The 21,668-nt window shown below is 39.6% G+C and overlaps 1 protein-coding gene across 1 annotated transcript in view; it reads right to left on the bottom strand.

Moving 5' to 3' along the window:
* The window catches only part of LOC136874117 (brefeldin A-inhibited guanine nucleotide-exchange protein 3), a 428,916-nt gene that overhangs the window by 134,377 nt on the left and 272,871 nt on the right, over window positions 1-21,668 (bottom strand). The window contains exons 21-22 of the mRNA XM_067147676.2: window positions 20,612-20,906; window positions 3,036-3,215 (exon numbers count right to left, since the gene is read on the bottom strand). Of these exons, the coding sequence (XP_067003777.2) occupies window positions 3,036-3,215; window positions 20,612-20,906 (475 nt within the window). The remainder of the gene's footprint in view (window positions 1-3,035; window positions 3,216-20,611; window positions 20,907-21,668) is intronic.

Here is a 21,668-nt window from a genome sequence, read left to right as displayed (position 1 = left end):
AAAACTCCATTGAAGCTGATTCATCTATTAATGTCATTCCATGCCATAGCCCGCCTGGTGGCCATGATCGTTAAAGCGTTTAAGTCTATGGTCTGACACTATGGTTAGCCAGTTTGAGTCCCGCAGGTCAAAAGAAATTTCACCATCAGAATGTTGGCCGGTAGGGTAGAGGAGGTGGTGGTATACAATGTCTAATCACTACACGATGTGCCAAAAGTCTGGATTAAATTCTAAACTTCTCCGCAATGTTCACATGGAGTGAGGGCATATGATGCTGTTGATGGTGATTTGTCTATCGGATGGAGACTTAAAGCTTTGAGCAGAACCCTTGGTGTTATTCGACAGGAACAGGCTTCGTGCCGACACTGCGTTTCACATTCACCCTACCTCATATCATCATCATCCCACATCCAATCGCACAGGTCGCCTAAGGGCATCAAGTAGAAAGACCTGCACCAGGCAAGCCGAACATGTCCTTGGACACTTCCGGCATTAAAAGCCATACAATAAATAAATAAAAATAAATTCCATGTCATCTCTCCACGGACAGCTCTGAACATACTACAGAAGGTCATTCAGGATCTCTGGTGACAAGTTTGAAGACTGCTAGCGGTGCTGTTATCAACTTGAGCATGTCAAAATGGGAAGTGATGATTCAAGTCAGTACTGAGAACGTGCGTGTAGTTTCGTGACATTAGCTGCAACGATGCCGAAGCGGATTGACCCTTACTGGGAGGGCTACATTAACAGCCCTTTCCGATGCTAAACATAGCTATTTTGCAAGGAATGTGCAAGAAACATGATTTCTTGATATCAAAGAATGGGATCAGTGCTGTATTGAATAACAAAGGCAAAGACCGACTGGAGTTACTTCCAGAGAGGGAAAATCTATGACCAACCACCAGCTATACACCAAAGTGGTGAGGAAAATGAAGGCCCTTGTCTCATTTGGTAACCCTACCCCCGAGGAAAGTTGGGAATGTCTGTTTCAACAGTTAACACCATAATCAACAAGGACCTGCAATTAGAAAAGCGGCATAAGCGCTGAGTTCACAAGCTGTTGCCTCGTCACATTTCGAACGTCGCACTAATGCAAGAAAGCTGTATGAGGGCTATCTGGTGGGGGACAGATGGAAAAATGTGGTGACATTAGATAAAGTATATGTGTACCTTAGCGACTGTAACAAACCCCGCTTGATTTACTACCGCCCTAGACATACAAAAATTTATCAAACATTGTATAAAGATTGCCAGGAAAGTTTCCCATGGGGATACTGCTGCAATGTCAAGTTAACCATTTGCCTTGTTGCTAATAATATGAAGGTGAACTCTACAGACTATTAGCAAGAGCTTTTAACACCCATTTACAACAACAATATCCCAGTACTGTACGGGAGGATGAAAAACCAGGTATGGGTACATCAAGATAAAGCATACAGCCACAACTCTCATTCAACTCTTCTTAGAGAGAATCCGTGCAATTCCTTACGCTGACATATCTTTTCCAGCTAACTCATTCCTGTTGCCAGCGTTTTGCCCCAGTGTGCTAAGCTGGGCTCATCTGTTGGTAAATAGCACATCTACCAAGATGCATGGCTAGTGCATACTGTGGAGACCACTGCATAGGCTACTTGGAGCCACTGGCAGTACCAATGCACTATGAGAGACTTTGTCTCATTTTCAAAAATTGATGCCTGCCTGGCCATCAAATGATTAGATGTTGATTCCCATAGGGAACCAACATCTAATCACTACACTGACATTCCGGTGAAGGCACCCAATAGGTCACCCACCGACGTCTGTGCATTTGGACTCCTAAAAAGGGCCTTGGGAAATAGATGTCCATGCACTACCAATGGCCTCTGTAAAGCCTGTTAGGGAGACTGGGATAATACAGACATGCTAGCTCTGCAAAAAAGTCTGCAGCAATGGAAATTACATTGTTGGGCTATAGCTAGGAATGCTAGCTTTCCAATTAAGCATGTTCATTGGTGGAGACATGGTTTTTCGTAACCTAATTACCCTTCAAATGCCTCCAGAGATCCCGAACGACCTTCTGTACTTAATCTATGCAAGGCTTCTCAGCCAAAAAATTTGCAGTATTTACGTAACACTACTCTTGTGTTAGATATCACCCAGAATAAATCGTGCTGCTTTAGTTTGAATCTTTTCCAGTTCTTGAATCAAGTAATCATGGTAAGGGCCCCATACACTGGTACAATACTCCAACTGGGATCTTACCAGTGTAAGCCATCTCTTTTACATCCTTACAACAATCCTGAAATACCCTCATAACTATATGAAGAGATCTGTAACTTTTTTTTGTAATGTGACTACCCCACTGGATTTCTTTCTTTGTATTAAGAACTAGATACTTACAGTAATCCCAATGAGGTACTTTCACTCCATCACTACAGTAACAAGATGACTGATGATGATGAAGATGATGATGATGATGATGATGATGATGATGATAACACAACCAACAAGATTAAAATTTAAAGAGGCAATGATTTTAAATGATGTGTTGATTAATCAGTCATCCTATACTCTCTTCATAGCTACACTACTCATTTGGTGCAATTATGTACCTTACACAGAACACTATTTTAGATGCGAATGAATTAATTTTATAGCAACAGTATAAAATTCAGAAAACAGCCTCATACACAGTACAAATAACTTAGCATGTTCCAAATCAGTCACACATTCAAGAAAAAAACATGCATGAAAATTTTAACACTGAATGATGACTGGGGTCACAGAAATAATGCTCTGTCATCTTTATTAGTCATCCTCAACTGATCAATATTATGATGTACATTTCCAATCAATACTAATTGGGATGATACATTAGAAATTATTACCCATGGTTTGCTTTGGATGATTAATAAATGCAATCAAAGCATGAAGGATACAAATTTGTTCTGGTTCTCTTTTTAAATTTTAAAGGTACAGTAATATACTGTAATAACCTGAACAGAAGCAATGCAGCAAGGTTAGAATATAAAAAGAATGATTGTAAGAACACTTACCTGATCCTGAACATCAACATCACACAGCTCTAAACATAGTAGGTTCTCAAAAGGCTTGAAAAGAGCTTCATTAAAGTGGAAATGTGGAAGTTCACTCTGTTCATTGAGGAGAGCATTCACTGTATCATGAATACAGGCCACAGCTTTCTTGGAAATGCTCCTCTCTTTGTGACATGCAGCCTGCAAACATCCAGAAGCATAAAGGTAAGCTGGCCAAGTGACAATCAATGCACCAACAATTGCCATGTTACACTGGGCAGTGAAACTCTGTTAAGAAGTTTTTCAAGGGACCACAAAAAAAAAAACCTTCTTAAGCAGGAAACTTCTTAAAAGGGGTAATGCCCGAAAAATTATTCTGTACTTTGACATACATGTGAAACACACAGCCAACATATTTCCTTGTTTGTGAACAATATCGAAATAGGCTAATAAATAAGAGCTGCTAAAAGAAAGCCACAATATAAATACAGCATTAGATTATCATGACATGTATTTTCAGAGATAAAGTAAAATACTGTAATTGAACATACTGTATTATAAAAATATTATATATTATATTATATAAAACCTTGCACAAGAGATAAAAGAAATACTAAGAACATTAGAATGGTAGATGGTGACCGTACATTATGTAAATTCCATACTGCATTAGATATATACATTTCCAAACACAAAAGTCTAGGCTCCTACTTGGAAAAGAAATTGTCCAGGGTTGACTGTTTTTAGGTGTTTACTGCTTTCTTGAACTATAAACCACCGAGCTGGATAGCTGCAGTCACTTAAGTGCGGCCAGTATTCAGTATTCGGGAGATAGTGGGTTCGAAACCCACTGTCGGCAGCCCTGAAGATGGTTTTCCATGGTTTCCTATTTTCACACAAGGCAAATGCTGGGGCTGTACCTTAATTAAGGCCACGGCTGCTTCCTTGCCCTTTCATCGTCGCTGTAAGACCTATCTGTGTCGGTGTGACGTAAAGCAACTTGCAAAAAAAATAAAACTATAAACCTCCCACATTCCCTTCCATGTGTTCTGGGGCACACTGACTGAACATTCCATAAACCGCCTCAGTTTTTCACACCCCCCAACAAGTTAACAGCAGCAGACGGAACATCGGCAACTTATTCTTAGAGATTCTCAGAACCTATTCATAGGCCTATATCGCCCCTGCATTCTTACTAGTTGTCACGGCCACAGGCGTAGTTTCTTGCTGGTTCGCAAGTACCGCACGGACAAGCCGATATTGAGTTTATTTTCCTGCTTTAATCTTCTTCATGCTAAAGGTAATGAAGAAAAGAAAAGCAGGTTCGAAGTTGCAGAAATGAGTGCATGGGAAAGTATTGGGGTATTACATGCGAGTGATAAAGGCGCAGTAGCAACACTAGCACACCTAAACTTAAACAGTTTCTTTCCCCGTGATAATTTTATTTCACGTCTCCTCAGCCTTGTGCTACATTCTAATAATGTGATGTAATAATTACGAGTGACACGATAATACAATGTTTAGTTCGTATGAAGGTAAAAATAAAAATAACTTTCAATTTTATGCCAACACGTGGTATCGCGATGCCTCTGAGTGCATGTGTCAGGCCCCCTCTCACCAACACCCAGCTGGTTATCAACATTCGTTCAACTTCGTAGACGATCGGTATCTTTTGACTGGTTTTTTGGTTTTTAATTAATGTTGATGCCACCTCGATTAATGACTTCACCCTGTCACGGCACGCAACTTGCTGCATTAATGTTTTATCAAACCATCCATTGCGTGCTTTGTGTTTCCCACGTAGATTCGATTCTATTCTGCTTGATGTAAACGGTGGAGTGGAAATTACGACTGATGGGTTCGATTTGATTCCACAAGGTGAGAGTGAGCATCTGGTGCTGGTGTTGTCATAGCGTGATATCATATGGCCTTGGCAAGCCCGGTGAGGCTCCATGACAGGCGCAAACGGTCTAACACAGGGTTCAACTTGCACGGGGACTGCAGGGTTCTAACCATGAGCTGCTTTGAGCGGATGTTTTCTATCTCAAGGGGCTCTAAAATTTGAACTGTTTAACCAGGAAATATATTTACAACAGAACACTTTAAGCGGGATAAATATACATGTATCTTAATGCAACCGATCAAGGGACCAAGAATATCACACTTCTTAGGCGGGAAAACTTCTTAACCGAGTTTCACTGTACATTCAACCCTCGTTATATGCATTTTGGCTATAATGCGATTTAAAAAGAATACAAGTTAGGTTACCAATGAGAATTGTTGTTTTTTTTTTCCCTCACTGAACACAATATCCTTGATTCAACCCACAGATCAGGGTGTTATTGCAACCTTCAATTCTGCAGAACATTCATGCAACTAGTTGAAGAAACTGATGGGGACAAAACTAGTGTCACACAATTTTGAAAGAATTTCATCATAAAAGACTTAACTGAAAACATTGGATATACATGGGCAGAAGTTATATTCTATGAAGAGAGTTTGGAAGAAGATTTGGTCTCATAGTGCTAATTCTTTTGATTTTGATCCTGAACCTGAACTTATCAGTTCAACACATGCAGTCATTGACATGGCTAGATCTATTGGATTTGAGGATGTAGATGAGGCAAACGTAAACAAACTCCTCCAGTCCCATTCAGTAGAACTCGACACTGAAGAACTTAGAAAAGAAACAATAAAACTTGTGTCCACCTATTCAATACATTAAAAGCAATTATAAAATTAGGATCTCATCCTTATTTTATTGCTTAAATATTAACATGTTTTTAATATTGAATAATGAATAGTGAGTAATGTTTTGAATAGGTGGATACAAAGGTTTTATTGTTTATTTTGTAATAGACTTTCAATACGGAAATATGAGGATAGTCTCTTGCAATGCAATTGGAGGAAGAAATGAATGGTGAAGTGGAACAGGCTCAATTTTTTAAATCTATTATACAGTTAACAAGACTAATGGCTGACTTTAGATCACATTCATAATGCTATCAAAATTATTGAAGATAGGATAGAAGTGCTAAAGTAGCCAGAGAGATTCAGAATCCTGTAGCATGTTACAAAGAACTCAAGAGAGAGAAGAAAAATGTTATCCACCAGCTGATTCTCCATCACTTCATCAAAAAGAGTAACAATCCTCAATTTGTTGTTGCAGGACCTTCAAGAAAACCATAGATGGATAATCCAGATTCACCAGACCCAGTCATTTTATCGTCAGACTGGTCTCTCAAAGTTATGTATGTACATAGAGTTTCACACTGTACTAATGGCATGAATTAAAAGAACCTGCACTTGCTTTAAACTCATAGGCTTTTTATTTTTTCCTTGAAATAATCCCTATTACCTATCTAACCCATATTATAATACATTCACTTTACGAGTTTTCATATTAAGCAATGATTACTTAGAGCAAATTAATCGCGTAAAGTAAGGGATACCCATATGTCTAAAAAGAAAGGGACAAAGGGACATATAATAGGACGAACATAATGGCAGGTCAGAGTGCAAAGAGGGAGAAACAGAAATAGGAGATGAGGACAAACCTGGAAATACAAAAGGGACAATGACAATCTCCACATCTTCGTGCAATGTTTTCTTCATATAGATAGTCTCTCTCCTCACCAATCCCAGCTCTTTTTCATCCATCCCTTCTCATACCCCGATAAGCTCCTTTCTGCTTCCTAGCTTTATCAGGAGGGTGGGGTGTCAACACTCAATGAGGGGCCATATTGATAGATCATCAGTCCTGACTTGATTTGACACTTGTTTGTTCCTTTCCTACAACTGTATGTCCAAAAAGAAGTGGTGGAGAACCAGTAAATCATCAACCACTCTTACCATCAAAGGAGAAAATTACGCATTCAACCTCTCAAAGAAGGGTATGTTACCTAGGGAAAGGGAAGGGGCATGAAAATGAAAGACAGGCGAGGACTTTCAAGCCTAATACAGTACTACTGGGGTTGGAAGGTAAAATCTATAAGATTCTTAATCAAAAATTCCACCTTCACAATACCAGTAGTGAGCTAAGGCCAATTCTTCAAGACAACATAACTCTGTTTCAAAGTACAACAAGGATATTATTAACATTTCAAAGAATAAAAATATGATTCAGCTGGCAAATACGTCAAGTAAAATGCAACATTTTTTCAAGAGATTGTTGAGTGAGAATGTTTAAAACTGTAAAACAGTGATGATGTGCACCACTTTTTGAGCTATTGTTGGCTTGAGTACTGTTAGCACACACAAAAGTTTTGTTGGACGGACTCTTGACATGTTGAACTCTAAGATCGGCACAATTCTTTGTAATTAGTCTTGTTACAAAGTGATTTGTAGGAGGAACTTTTGTTTAAAAAGCACACAGACCAGAAGTCAAGTTGTGCCAATAGAAGAAAGGTAGGCCTAAAATGAAAATAAGACGCTAAGTTATCCTTAAAGGTCAGAGGTGTATAAAAATTATATGATAGAGGTGCATCTGACTACTTGTGTCTTCACTGGTCCCATGCAGTTCAACTCTGCCCATGAGCTAAGGCCAATTGAACTGTGTGGGTAGAGATCACATGTTTGTGAAAGCGAGCAGGTAGGGGAAGGAGTGAGAGGGTGAGAGTAAGTGGATGGGGATCGGGAATGTATTGCTCTGTTTTGATGCGTGGTAGTGAAATTTTTAAAAATTATTTCTTCAATTAGTATTCATGTTCTCAGAAATTTCATTTAAGTTGTGTGGATTACATTTTTGATCAATGTTGCTAAATATATTCTCCAAAATATTGACCAATTTGCTTTTGAAGTGAAGGATCTGTAGGTCTTGTTCTATGGATGTAAAAAATGTTTGGAATCTGATACGTGGGAACGAATCACGATGAACCTATTGTATTTTGTGGATTGCATTTTAACTGATACACCCCTGATTTCTGGAATTTGTTGTTAATAATGTTAACTATATGCTGATTATAAAAAAGGTTAATATAGTAGTTGTTAATCGTTTTGAAAAATATGCAGATGTTGTGTTTTCTAAAGTTCGTACATTCATATACGTTTTTGTTACTGAAAGTGAAAAGCGAATATTTATCTGTTTTCTTTTTGGATTCTCTAAGCAATGTTGAAGTGGGTTTATTCTGAAATTTGCTGACAATTTTATCTGTAAAATCTTTCTTGAAACCATTTTTTCCCGCTATGAAAAACAGATGGTGTTTAACTCTTTTTTCCAGTTCTCGTCTGACAAGGGGATGTTAAAGGATCTATAGATTAAGCTATAGAATGAGGTTCTTTTGTGGCCTTCTGGGTGTGTGGATTCCTGTTGAATGGTGTTTTTCTGTCTGAGCAGGTTTTCTATAGACAATGAGAGTTTTGCTACTGACAAGATCCAAACCATTTATAGAATTATTAATTCCAGATTCTGACGTGAATTTAATCCATGGGTCAACCTTTATATTCAGTATAATGAACACGTGAATTCCACAAAATGCAACAGATTCTCTGTGATGGGTTCCCACATATCAGATTTCAAACATTCTTTTACATCTATAGAACAAGACCTACAGATACTTCATTCCAATAGCAAAGGCAACTTATTCAATATTTTGGATAATATACACTAGAGGAAAAAATATATCCAAACACTAAGAAGGGGTTGTGCTAGATTAACGAATGTTGGTAGGCATGTTTATACATCTGAAAGATGATTAAAATTTTCCACAAATCGCATTAGCGTGGCGCTAGTAGCGGCCCCATGATGTTGCACATCAGGTTTGCTTTAAATACGGGCTGTACTGTGCGAGAGTGTTATTTATCTGTGAAAGTGGACGGAGTGACTGAGTGAGTCAAGAATGCCTTTATGGCAACAAAGAGGACAGTGTCAACAGCTCACTGCGGTTGAATGAGGCCATATAACAGGGCTACGTGACGGATTTTTCTTCTATGCTATTGCAGAACGACTTGGTAGGAATGTCTCCACTGTGCATGCGTGCTGGCAGCAGTGGTCATGAGAAGGTATGCTCACAAGAAGACCGGGCTCTGGACATCCCCTTGGCACCGCCGAGAGGGAGGACCGCCTTATTCGCCGTGTGGCTGTGGCACAGCGGACTGCGTCTGCAGCAGCAATTCGAGCGGCAGTTGGCACCACAGTGACGTAATGAACTGTTCTAAATCTGTTACTTGAAGGACAGCTGCGAGCCAGACACCCTACGGCGTGCATTTCACTTACCCCAAACCACCGCAGTCTGCGACTTCAGTGGTGTCAAGTGAGAGCTCATTGGAGGATGGAGTGGAGATCCGTTGTGTTGTCCGATAAAAGCCGGTTCTGCCTTGGTGCCAGTGATGGCCGTGTGTTGGTTAGGAGGAGGCCAGGTGAGTGCCTGCATTCCACCTGTCTGCGGTGCTGACACACTGGACCTGGAGTTCTGGTCTGGGGAGCAATTTCCTATGACAGCAGAAGCACTCTCGTGGTTATCCCATGCTCCCTCACTGCAGATATGTACGTCCGTCTGGTGATTTGACCTGTTATGCTGCCATTCATGAACAGCATTCTCGGGAGTGTTTTCCAACGGGATAATGCATGTCCCCATGCTACTGTTGTAACCCAACGTGCTCTACAGTGTGCCAACATGTTGCTTTGGCCTGCTCGATCCTCCGATCTGTCCCAAATCAAGCACATATGGGATATCATTGGACGACAACTCCAACGTCAACCAAAACCGACATTGACTGTATTGACTGACCAAGTACAACAGACAAGGAACTCCATCTCACAAGCTGACATCCGGCACCTGTACGACACAATGCATGCACGTTTTCATGCCTGCATTCAACAGTCAACTGATTATACCGGTTATTAATGGACCAGTATGACATATTTGTGATGGCTTTTCTTACGCGGATATTAAATTGTAGTCTTGTACCTTTAATCAATTAAATATGTTACCTTGACAAATACATTGCCAAAATTTCTGTATTCTTCATTCCTTATTTCATGGTGTTTGGATATTTTTTTCTGCCAGTGTATTTATCAACATCAATCAAAAATGTAATCCAATACACAACTTAAAGGAAATTTCTGAGAACGTGAATATACTAATTGAAAAAATAATCAAAAAATTCTTCATGTCCATGCATCAAAGCAGAGCAATACACTCCCTACCCCCATCCACTTACTCTCACCCCCTCACTCCTTCCCCTGACTGCTTGCTTGCTTTCACAAACACGCAATCTCTACATGCACAGCTCAGTTGGCCTTAGCACACAGGCAGAGTTGAACATCATGGGACCGGCAAAGACATAAGTATGATGTATGTTTAGTCCTCAGCCCGAAGGCTGGTTGGATCCTCAACAGCTCTGCCATCAGCTGTCATAGATGGCCTAGGCATAACTGAAGAGGTGTACTAGAGAAATGAGGAGTGAGGTAGTTTCCCGTTGCTTTCCTCACCGAGCCAGAAGTTGCTATTACATATCAGTCCGCCAAGCCCACTGAAAAGCATGCACCAACCGACCCTATGAGCAATATTTTCACACCATTCATAGCAGGGACTGGCTGCAGAAGGAATGGCATTACTAGCATCACTCATACCTCAGTCACTTTCATTTTGTCAAAGCCAAGGATAAAGCTAAGACAGATCAATGAAAGTAACAAAATTACTCTAGCCCATACCAGAAGACATAGTGCACTGTAAACACTAGGTCCCGCCAGCAAAGGCAAATAAGTATGATATAGATAGGAATTTTTATACACATCCCACCTTTAAGAATAACTTATAGTTTCTTATTTTTATTTTAGGCCTACATTTCTTCTATTGGTACAACTTGACTTCTGGTCTGTGCGCTTTTTAAACAAAGGTTCCTCCTACAAATACCCCTGAAACAAAGCTAATTACAAAGAATTGTACCAATTTGAGTTCAACAGTGAGGAGCAACTAATCAAAACATATAATGTCCACTTCTAGACAAAATAGAGTTTGATGCAGTTTCAGGGAATATTTTTCGTGCTCTAATGTTCCCGCATTCAGATTTTATCTAAATGTACATTGTGAAATTGAAATAATATCTTGAAAGTGAGCGGTTAAAAGAAATCGCATATTGTCCACACGGGTGAGTGAATCAGAACGTATAATGTCCACCAATGACATATTTTAATTTTATGTGAAGTAAAAAAGAATAATGCTGAAAAAGTCAAAATTGAATGGAGTCAGTGACCAGGATGTAAAATCTAACAGGAAGTCATTATTAATTTGATGATTGTTGAACGCCATGTGTATGTTTGTCCTCAGAGGGCAGCACTAATCAGACAGCTACATCTCCGGCGGAAGGGGAGACTGGGTGACGTGACTCACCAGAAGCAGTAAGTTACGAGACTTGAACTACCGTGGGTAGATGTGTTAAGTTTTGTGTGCTACATCATGGACCACAGAGCCCTGTATGTATATTTTTTACAGTGTAATTAGTTTAGTGAATAAAATAGGTATGTAATGTACATTAAGTTGGCCTTCCTTTTGCACTTAATGATGATAATTAATTACATTTCGTGGACTGTGGGAAGAGCTAGGTCTCGTTTGACATGAGTGATCCACTCGAACACAAGACCGAACATTTTGGTCCTCCAGTGCCCGATGTGGTTCAGTGGCATATTACATCTCATATAATCTGCATATTTATTAATGATTACAGTTCATGTACATGTGTTTATATTTGTGTAAAGTACGAATGTGCTCATTTTGCCGCCAAGCCTACAACCACCCACATATTAGGTGCTGCGCAGTATATTACAAACTAGCGAATTCAACTAACGTGCCATATATGTAATTCACAACCATTTTCTACATGAAACACTGTGACTTGTGATGTGATTAACTGAATTCTCATACAGTTCTCATTCATTTTAAACTTCGAAATTGAAGCGTGTGTTGCCACCATCTTGCGCGGATGAATACAGTCTTGCCAACACAATTGGTGGAGGTTCCAAGGAGTAGTCGAGCAATTAGTGGAGATTCCAAGGGGTAGTCCAGATCCGTAGTAGTAGTAGTAGTAGTAGTAGTAGTAGTAGTAGTAGTTCCAGAGGTAACCACCAGAGCGCAGCCCAGTCACTCAGAGCTCTCTGGTTTTCAGCCCTGCTGTGGAAGGATACATTCTACTGATCTGTAAGTAGTCTGGCATTCCCAGTCCTTATCTTACATCCATTATTTCTTGTTATCCTTCACCATGGATCCTGTCAGCGAAAAGGTCTCTTAAAGAAGAGAGCTGTTATTAAGGCTCGTATAAAACGTATAGCTAGTGTTTGTCAGTGCATTTAATGAAGGCTCTAATCTGATTGATATTTAAGTTAGGCAAAGGCTGCTATGTTCAAGTAAGGAGGAATACAACGATGTTCAAACCCAGTTAGAAATTAACGAAACCGGAAAGTTCATAATGTAGATAGGGAATCCATTGAAGAACTTATCCTAGAAATAGAATCTAAGATGGAAACTCTGTTGGATGTAAATTCGAGTGCAACTTCCCCTGCAACGTCTAGTTCTTCAAATACTAGAAGCATGCGTGAAATAAGACTCCCTACAATTATTTCACTGCCAAAATTTACGGGAATCATTTCTGAATTTATTCACTTTCGAGATACCTTCCAGAGCCTGGTAATTAATAATCATCATCATACTGATGTACTATTACCTATTATCATGCTTATTGGGAGAACCTCACAAATTCATTGAAGCTTGCCTGTCACTGAAAGCAATTTCAGGGTAGCTTGAGAATTAATCTTTGATTGTAGACCTACATGTTAAGCAACTACTAGATCTTCCACCAGTGAAAACAGAATTAGCTAAGGATTTAAGAGCATCGTTAAATCAACTGCTGAGCAACCTGAGCCCTATCAGAGTAATGGAGATAGATGTACCTCTGCATGAGGTTTTGTTACCTCGCTTAGTGCTAGATCAAATCAGCCTCAATCTTAGAAAATAGTGGGAAGTTAAATCCTCAGATAAGAAGTTCCCTCGCTTGAAGGATTTAGTAGCATTCTTGGAGAATAGTTGTCAAACTCTGGAGTTAATCAACCCCGAAAAACACCAAAGTGAAAAGCAACAGGTCCACCTCCTCACCTCAGCTGAAAATGAAATATCATGGAGTGGTTGAAAATGGCTATAGACAGCCAGGAACTGAATCCAGGCCTCTTACACTTATGATTATAAGTATAAAAGGCATGAACCCAAAGCAGAGATCAGGTTAAGATAAAATAATAGGATTTATTATCGTAAGGTTGCCTGAACAAATAAAAGATGAGCACAGAATAAACAAAGAGGAGACATAAGGGAAACAGTTACTCACGTAGCTAGTCTTTGACGTATTCTAAAATACATAAGAGTCTTTCGCCTCTTTAATAACCATCTCATAAAATTCTTGCATTTATCTTATTCAACAGAGGCATAGGGAAGGGCAATAACAATTGGTTCAATTAACACCAGACAATGGTACATAAGGTTTGTTGAAAAAAATTTATTCCATTAGAACGAAGCATCAATTAGAGATAATATAGCAGCTTTTGAAGAAAAAAGAAATATTGTCACCGCTCCGGACAAAACAAAAACAACCTGTCAAACCTTCTCAAAAAGCATTCAACAATTTCCAAAGAGTCAGAATCTCTCCGAAATTAAAGCAGTAGAAGCAAAGCGGGCAGGAAAGGATAATTATAGAACATCAGGAGGTTATAAGGAGGATAAAAGGGCGTTGCCATTGTTACTGAAGCAAAACAAACATGAGTCAAAGATGATAAGTTGAACAGAAAATAAGATCCTGAAATAGGTAAATAAAATGGTTGAGCAAGCCAGAGACATCGATAAGATAATCACATCATAATAATAATAATAATAATAATAATAATAATAATAATAATAATAATAATAATAATAATAATAATAATAATAATAATCAGGCTAAATGTAAACATTCATAAGGCACTGAAAAATAACACCGATACGACAATCACACAACGCACATGCACATATACACAGAGAGACCAAATGTGCAAAGTAGAATATAATGCAGTATCAAGGCACATTACGGTAATGACAGTAACAGCATGATAAAAGTCAGTCAATGGCTTATGAGCCTGATCCGAGAGTACAGATCACATTATCTGGGTGGCCGCTACGTAGGCAAGGCTCACCCAGTCACCACAATAACTAAACAACGCATACGCTATGAAACATATTCATACCGCATGAAATGGCAAACATGAATTGTACAGCATTAGCGTTTCAAACATATTACACAACATGGGCTCAAGCCAGACGTTGCAGTCGAAGAGGATGTGAACAGGTCTCAAATAATAATAATAAAATGTAAAACAACCACATTGCATGCACGCACGCGCGCGCGCGCGCGCGCACACACACACACACACACACACACCTACCTATCAAAAGGATCAGTGTTATCTTTCATCCCTATGCAGGAACGAATATATATCAAGTAAACAAAGAAAAAGGGAAGACACGTAAATAGGTCAGCCACAATAAACATAAAGAACAAACAAATAAAGAACAGGGATCACATAGGACACTAAGCTAGCATAACGGTGGCAAGCCAGAGAAAAGGAAATTTAAACAAATACCTGGAGTTCGAAGGATAAGAATCCAAACATATTAAGTAATCATGTACGTTGACTCCAAATAGTCATGTAGGGAAAATCATAAATCCTTTTATAGTACCATTTAAAAGATACGAGAATCATCTCGTAGCCTTGCATCTCCATCTTTTTTACTCAAGCCTTCTTCTTATCTTAGTCAGAGAGCATAAAAAGCTAGTTTTAGATTGAAAGAAATGCTTTGGCAATTCATAATTACATGGTGCCATCTGTCCCATCAGGAAGAAGTAGACATCAAGTTAGAGAACATTTACCATTTTTAATTAACTGACTTATGACATCGATATCAGAGAATAAAATATAAAGACAATTAGGTGTGGGTGTGGCACACAGGTCGTACCCAAACATGGTGGTGATAAGGGTAGTAAGAGGTCCCTTGTCACAACAGCAACTCATTGTGAGTTTTAGTAAAGCTTCTTACACCCTAACAAAATGCCCTAAGTTTTGCAAATAGAATAGATTTTGCCAAGATGTGTAAACTTTGCTTTAACTGTCTGGGTGCTAACCATACTTTGAAGGAGTGTAGTTCAGGAAATAGTTGAATCTGCATTAATATAAATCATACTCTGTTACACAAGGAGCAGAGTACTTCCTACAATGCGTCTACTACATCAGAAATGAACCAGACTCAGCAGCAAACCTACTGTGCTGTGAAGAGCAACTATACTCGTGTAGAAGTTCTATTGTCAACAGCTCTCGTAATGGTTACAGACAAAGGTGGCAATGTGCATCAATGTCGAGGTCTACTTGACAGTGCGTCTCAAATGCATTTTATGTCCAGGCATTCGGCAGATCGATGGGGATTGAATTGAGTCGACACTCAATGCCTATAAGGGGAATCAGTGATGTTAAGGCAACTGAATCATCACATATTTGTCAAATTCAAGTTACATCCAGGGTCACAGGCTACACAACCCCTATTGTTTGTGCTGTATTTCCTCGCATAACTGGTTAGCTCCCTACAGCACAGCCTAACACGTCAGACTGGCAGCTTTCACGGGACATTCCCTTGGTGGAACCTCAGCTTAGTACACCAGGTGCAGTGGACTTACTACTCGGGGTTTTTGTATTTTGTGACATACTGTGTCGTGGTCAATTTGAAAGAGAAAATCATCCCATACTACAGCACACTGAATTTGGCTGGATCTTATCAGGCAAGATACCACCACACTCTCTAAAGTCTACCAGCAAGAAAGTAATGTCTTTTCTTGTTCGCAGCAACGAACTACACATACAGGTCGAATAGTTCTGGCAACAAGAGGAAGTAAAGATGTCTCTCCCGCGTTCTAAGGAAGAAAGTCAGTACGAAGAATGTGAAAAACACTACTAGGAGTACCACCAAAAGATATGTTGTAAGACTGCCTATTAAACCGCATCATGAGGAACTTGGGGATTCATTTAAATATGCCACTCATTGTCTCAATCAAATTGAACAGCGGTTACATGGCCAGTGAGTTTTTTTACGTCGCACCAACACAGATAGGTCTTATGGCAATGATGGGATAGGAAAGACCTAGGAGTTGGAAGTAAGCGGCCAGGCCTTAAGGCACAGCCCCAGCATTTGCCTGGTGTGAAAATGGGAAACCACGGAAAACCATCTTCAGGGCTGCCGACAGTGGGGTTCGAACCCACTATCTCCTGAATAATGGATACTGGCCGCACTTAAGCGACTGCAGCTATCGAGCTCGGTAGGTTACATGGCCAACCTGACTTGAAGGACTATGTCAAGTTCATGACAGAATATGCTGATCTTCATCACATGGAACTTGTGACAACGTAAAACCAAGCCAACATATTACCTGCTGCATCATGCTGTAATTAAGCAGTCCAGCACTACCACTAAGGTCAGAGTCATCTTCAACGCCTCTGCTAAAACTACTCACTGAATGATATCTTGATGGTTGGACCTCTGGTGCAAGAAGACTTGTATTCTATCATCTGGCAATTTAGAACACACAAGTATGCCTTCACTACAGATGTTACAAAAATGTACAGACAAATTCTAGTTCATCCTGATGACCAAGTACAGCAATGCCATTGTATGGCGTTCATTTCCGAATGAACCTATCCAGATTTATCGGCTTTCCACTGTAACTGTAACTTATGGTACCTCAGCAGCGCCTTTCTTAGCCATGAGATTCATGGTACAATTTGCCAACGATGGTACACTGCAATATCCAAGAGCATCGGAGACATTACAAAGAGACTTGTATGTTGATGATGTTCTGAGTGGAGCAGATACCATTGGAGATGCATCTTCCAGTCTGTAGCTACCAGTCACACCCAGAAGACCACATCCTGGACAAAATATAGTGTGTTATCCTGCATCTCATCCATTTTTGATCCTTTGGGACTCTTAGGTCCAGTAATAATAAAGTGTAAAATTTTCTTGCAACACTTGTGGCAAGCAAAAGTGGACTGGGATCAGATTTTGCCTCCTGAGCTATTAACTACTTGGAAACAGTTTCAGGTATATTTGCCATCACTCAACGATGTTTGCATCTCTCGAAGAGTGATGAGAGACTGAGAAATTATACGATATGAGTTCCACGGATTCTCTGATGCTTCAGAAAGGGCCTTTGGAGCATCTGTTTACCTACGGAGTATAGACATCAAGGATAATGCAACAGTAATGCTATTAAGCTACAAATCCAGAGTAGCACTACTGAAGCAGATTTACCTCCCTAAACTTGAACTATGTGGTGCATTACTCCTTGTAAAATTAATGGATAAGGTTAGAACTGCACTTAACCTAAAAATTGAACAAAACTACTACTGGACAGATTCTACAATAGTACTAGCTTGGCTTGCAGGAGAGCCCGCATTGTGGAAAATATTTGTTGGTAACCGAGTGTCTGAGATACAACTGTCATCTGTGAAACAATGGAACTATGTGATGTCACAGGACAATCCAGCTGACAACATTTCGAGGAGGACTGAACCACATCTCCTTCAAGACAATCTGTTATGGTGGGCGGGGCCATCTTGGCTCTAGCAGCCACAGTTAGCCTGGGCTGTCAGTGACATGAAGAAAACACCCGAACTCACTGATGTACCAGAGCAATGGAATCCAGCTATTTGCTTACTTGTCAGTTATTTTCTTGAAGACTTAGTCCAACATTTTTCTTCTTGGTCACGGCTGGTGAGAGTCATGACCATACTGAGGTACATGAACAACCTCAGGCTTGCTGCTTCAAGGAGACAGGTGGGAAGTCTGATTGTAGTCAAACTTCAAGAGGCATTGCACAGGATCATTCGTACTGCCCAAGAACGAGAATATGGTAAAGAGCTTCAAGATCTGCATCTTGGCAGACCGATCGCAAAGGACAGCATGTTAAAGTCTCTTCATCCCTTTGTAGATGCAAACTAGATGCTTAGGGTGGGCAGTGGACTGGAACAATCTCAAGCTGCGTACAGCCAAAAATATCCCACCATCCTACCACCTAACCATCATGTGACCAGGTTGCTAGTAATGTGCGAGCACATGCGACTTCTGCATGCTGGACCACTACTTTTGCTTGCAACCATTAGACAACGATATTGGATACCTAATGGTAATACCAATATAGTTGGCATTATAAATTTACTCATTCGGAACAAATATTTCAGGTTCCCCATGGGAATCAATATCTATATCATTACCTAATGGTAAGTCTGTCATAAGTACATAACGCACAAATATCTCCCTTGCTACAGGGTGAAGGCAAGTACATCAACTCAACTCATGGGTCAGCTCCCACACCACAGGGTAGAACCCAACAGACCATTTTTGAACTGTGGAGTTGACTGTGCGGGTCCATTCTACATTAAGCAAGGGACCCGTAAGAGCAAAACAAAGGTAAAATGTTATATTGCTCTATTCATCTGCATGGCAACTAAGGCGATCCATCTTGAACTTGTCTCTGACCTATCTACTGATGCGTTCCTAGCTGCTCTGCGTAGATTTACTTCGCACTGGGGTATCTGCTAGAATATCTACAGCGACAACAGAAGTACATTTGTGGGAGCAAGAAACGAGCTACGGGAGCTTCACACCCTCTCGAGATCTCAAGTACATCATAGGAAAGTGAATCACTTTGCATCTAAATGTGGAATACAGTGGCATTTTATTCCAACGCATGCCGCTCATTTTGGTGGGCTGTGGGAGTTTGGCATAAAGTCTACTAAGTCCCATTTGAAGAAGGTTGCAGGAAATCTTGTACTGACGTTTGAAGAAATGTCCATGTTGTTAGTCCAGCTTGAGGCATGCCTGAATTCAAGACCAATAACCAAATTGTCTGATAGTCCAAATGACTATTCATTCCTGACTCCCGGCCACTTCCTGATTGCAGAACCTATCATAACCATTACAGAGCCAGATTTACTTGCAGTTTCAGGTTCTCATCTGTCCAGGTGGCAACTACTTCAGCACTGCAGGCAGTACATCTGGAAACGGTGGTCAAAGGACTATCTGTGTGAACTCCAGCAGCAGACTAAGTGACCAGTATGAAGAGTCAACATTTGACCCGGAACTCTGGTTCTTCTCAAGGAAGACAACTTGCCACCCCTCGTGTGGCAGACAGGGATCGTGGCAGATATGCAAGCAGGGGCCGATGGCTTGGTGTGAGTTGCCACTATTTGCACTCCCAAGGGGACCTTCAAGCGCCCAGTTGCAAAACTTTGTCTCTTCCCAGAAGAGGTTGAAACTGTACATAGCTGTGTAATCTTTCATGCGTTAAGCCTTTCGTTTTTAAATGAAGAACCTGGGCTGCATAAAATGTAATAAATGTAGCCTATCCTAGACAATAATATTCAGCCTATAACAAATTATTAAACTGAACCAGTTTTTTTCAAAGTAATTTTAGTCTTTGTTGAATTACTTCAGATATATATTCATTTTATACTGCTTTAAGTAGGTACTGTAAATTTAAAGTGATGGGAAGTCTAATTTTATAAGTTATAATTTTCAGGTATTAAAATTAATGTGAACTGATGGTGATAAAAATACAGCAAACTCATCAAAACATATAATCTATACTGATATTATGAAGAGGAAAAATGTGTATATTTGTTTGTAACGGACAGATTCAAAAACTACTGAACCGATTTTAAAAATTACTTCGCCTATATACATTCCCAGTGAGTAACATGGTCTGTATTTTATTTTGAAAACAATTCGGGGGGGGGGGGGAGGGTCGGCGAGGGGGAAAGATATAAAAATAATAGGCTAATATAAGCGACATCGAATTTGTCGTACAAGGACAAGACAAAGCTCATTTTAAGCCCCTTGACGCAAAGAAAAAAACTCTGTAAGCCCTACGGGCCCTAAAACCAACTGTTATGGAGATATTGGCACCACACTACCCCTGCTCTAGGAATCGGATAAAGAAATGAACTTTTGTAACCATGGCAAAGTCAGCTCCAGTATTCTTACAGCAGCGAGATTATCTACAATATATCACAAGAACCTAACATGTTACAGACATGAAAATTGGTATTTGGAATCTCCTTTAAAACTAAAAGAACACATATTTTTGTTTTCAGAAAATCCACTTAAGGGTGATGTTGGGGGGGGAGGTGAAAAGAAGTGAGGAAGGATTTGAATTATTTATACAAGGATACATATATCTCAGAAACTGAAGATGTTAAAGATGTTAAAATTGGTACTTGGAATCTGCTTTAAAATTCTAATGACAGACTTTAATGCAGTAGCAAGAGAAAGCAGTGAAGGAAACATGAGAAAGTTTAATCTAGGCAGAAGAAACGAATGAGGTCAACGATCAGTTCAATTCTGCTGTGTACACAAGTTTGTCATTGCTGACACTTGGTTCGAGGTACACCCAAAGAGAAGGTATTCCCAAACAAATTCTGACAACAGAAGACACTATCAGATCAACTACATAGCTGTAAAACACAGATTTCAACTATAGCTATAAAAATGTTTAATTCTTGATTATTTGTTTTCATCCTAGTTTTGTATTTTTACCTCCATAAGATGTGGCCCCACAATAGACCAGACTCGCATTATGTGTATGAGGGGGCGGCCACTTCTAACACACTTTAGCATAACATCCCCAATTCGATGCAGCAGCAGTTGGCTGTGACTAGCCAATGGTGGGATTGGTTGAGACTTTCGCCACCACAGTTTTCCAGATAGGGAGTTCTCCTTGGCAGTATTCCCATGTTGAGCAAATAACTGTGCCTGAGATGCCTCACAAAGAGCCATCAGGAAGCTGCTCAAAGCCTTCAAGTTCAATTTCAGAGCTGCATCATCAAACAACCTGGAACATAACACAGTTTGCTTCAAGGCATACTTTCAGACAGGAAAATTAATACAGATCAAACATAATGAACAATTAGAGATGAAATAGAAAGATTTACAAAATAAGAATATAATTTAAAGGTTACCATCAATATAATTGGCTTCACATTGTCCAAGAATCTTCAAGGAATCTATTATGAAAAATGTTGAAGTAGCATTTGTTATATTGGGTAATGTTAATGTCCAGCTAATCCTATTACTTTATGGGATGCTTTCAGTAACTGACTTGTCAATATGTACTGCACTATTACTGGCTCTCCAATCCAGTTTTTTTTAATGACAATGTTGTTTATTTACCGTTCTTTTATCAGTCTTTCAACTTTCTCAATCATAACTGAATGGATGAAAACCAGAACGGTATTAGTGACATTAAAAAAAAAAAAAAATGAGTTAAGTACAGGATGTAACTCCGGGAGGATGTATCTTTTCACCAACAAAGAGATACAAGTGATAGCGGTAATATTCTGTGCTCTAGTGATGGGTGGTACAACTACAAATAGCATGCTTTATATGAGTGTTAAGATGTTTAAATGCCTTTTTCTCTGAATGACCAAAATGCGACTTATACTGTTATGACTTTCATCCATTCAATTGTAACAGAAGTTAAATCATGGCCAAGAAGTGATATTAAGGGTGCAGAAATTTTATCCTGCAACTGGAGTGTTCATGGTAGACAGAAAATTGATTCAACAGAAGGGGGAGTATTCATACTGGTGAAAGA

This window comes from Anabrus simplex, chromosome 1 (assembly GCF_040414725.1).
Source record: "Anabrus simplex isolate iqAnaSimp1 chromosome 1, ASM4041472v1, whole genome shotgun sequence".
Lineage (NCBI taxonomy): Eukaryota > Metazoa > Arthropoda > Insecta > Orthoptera > Tettigoniidae > Anabrus > Anabrus simplex.
The sequence above is the reverse complement of the archived record's forward strand: the minus strand, read 5'-3'. Positions and strand labels throughout refer to the sequence as shown.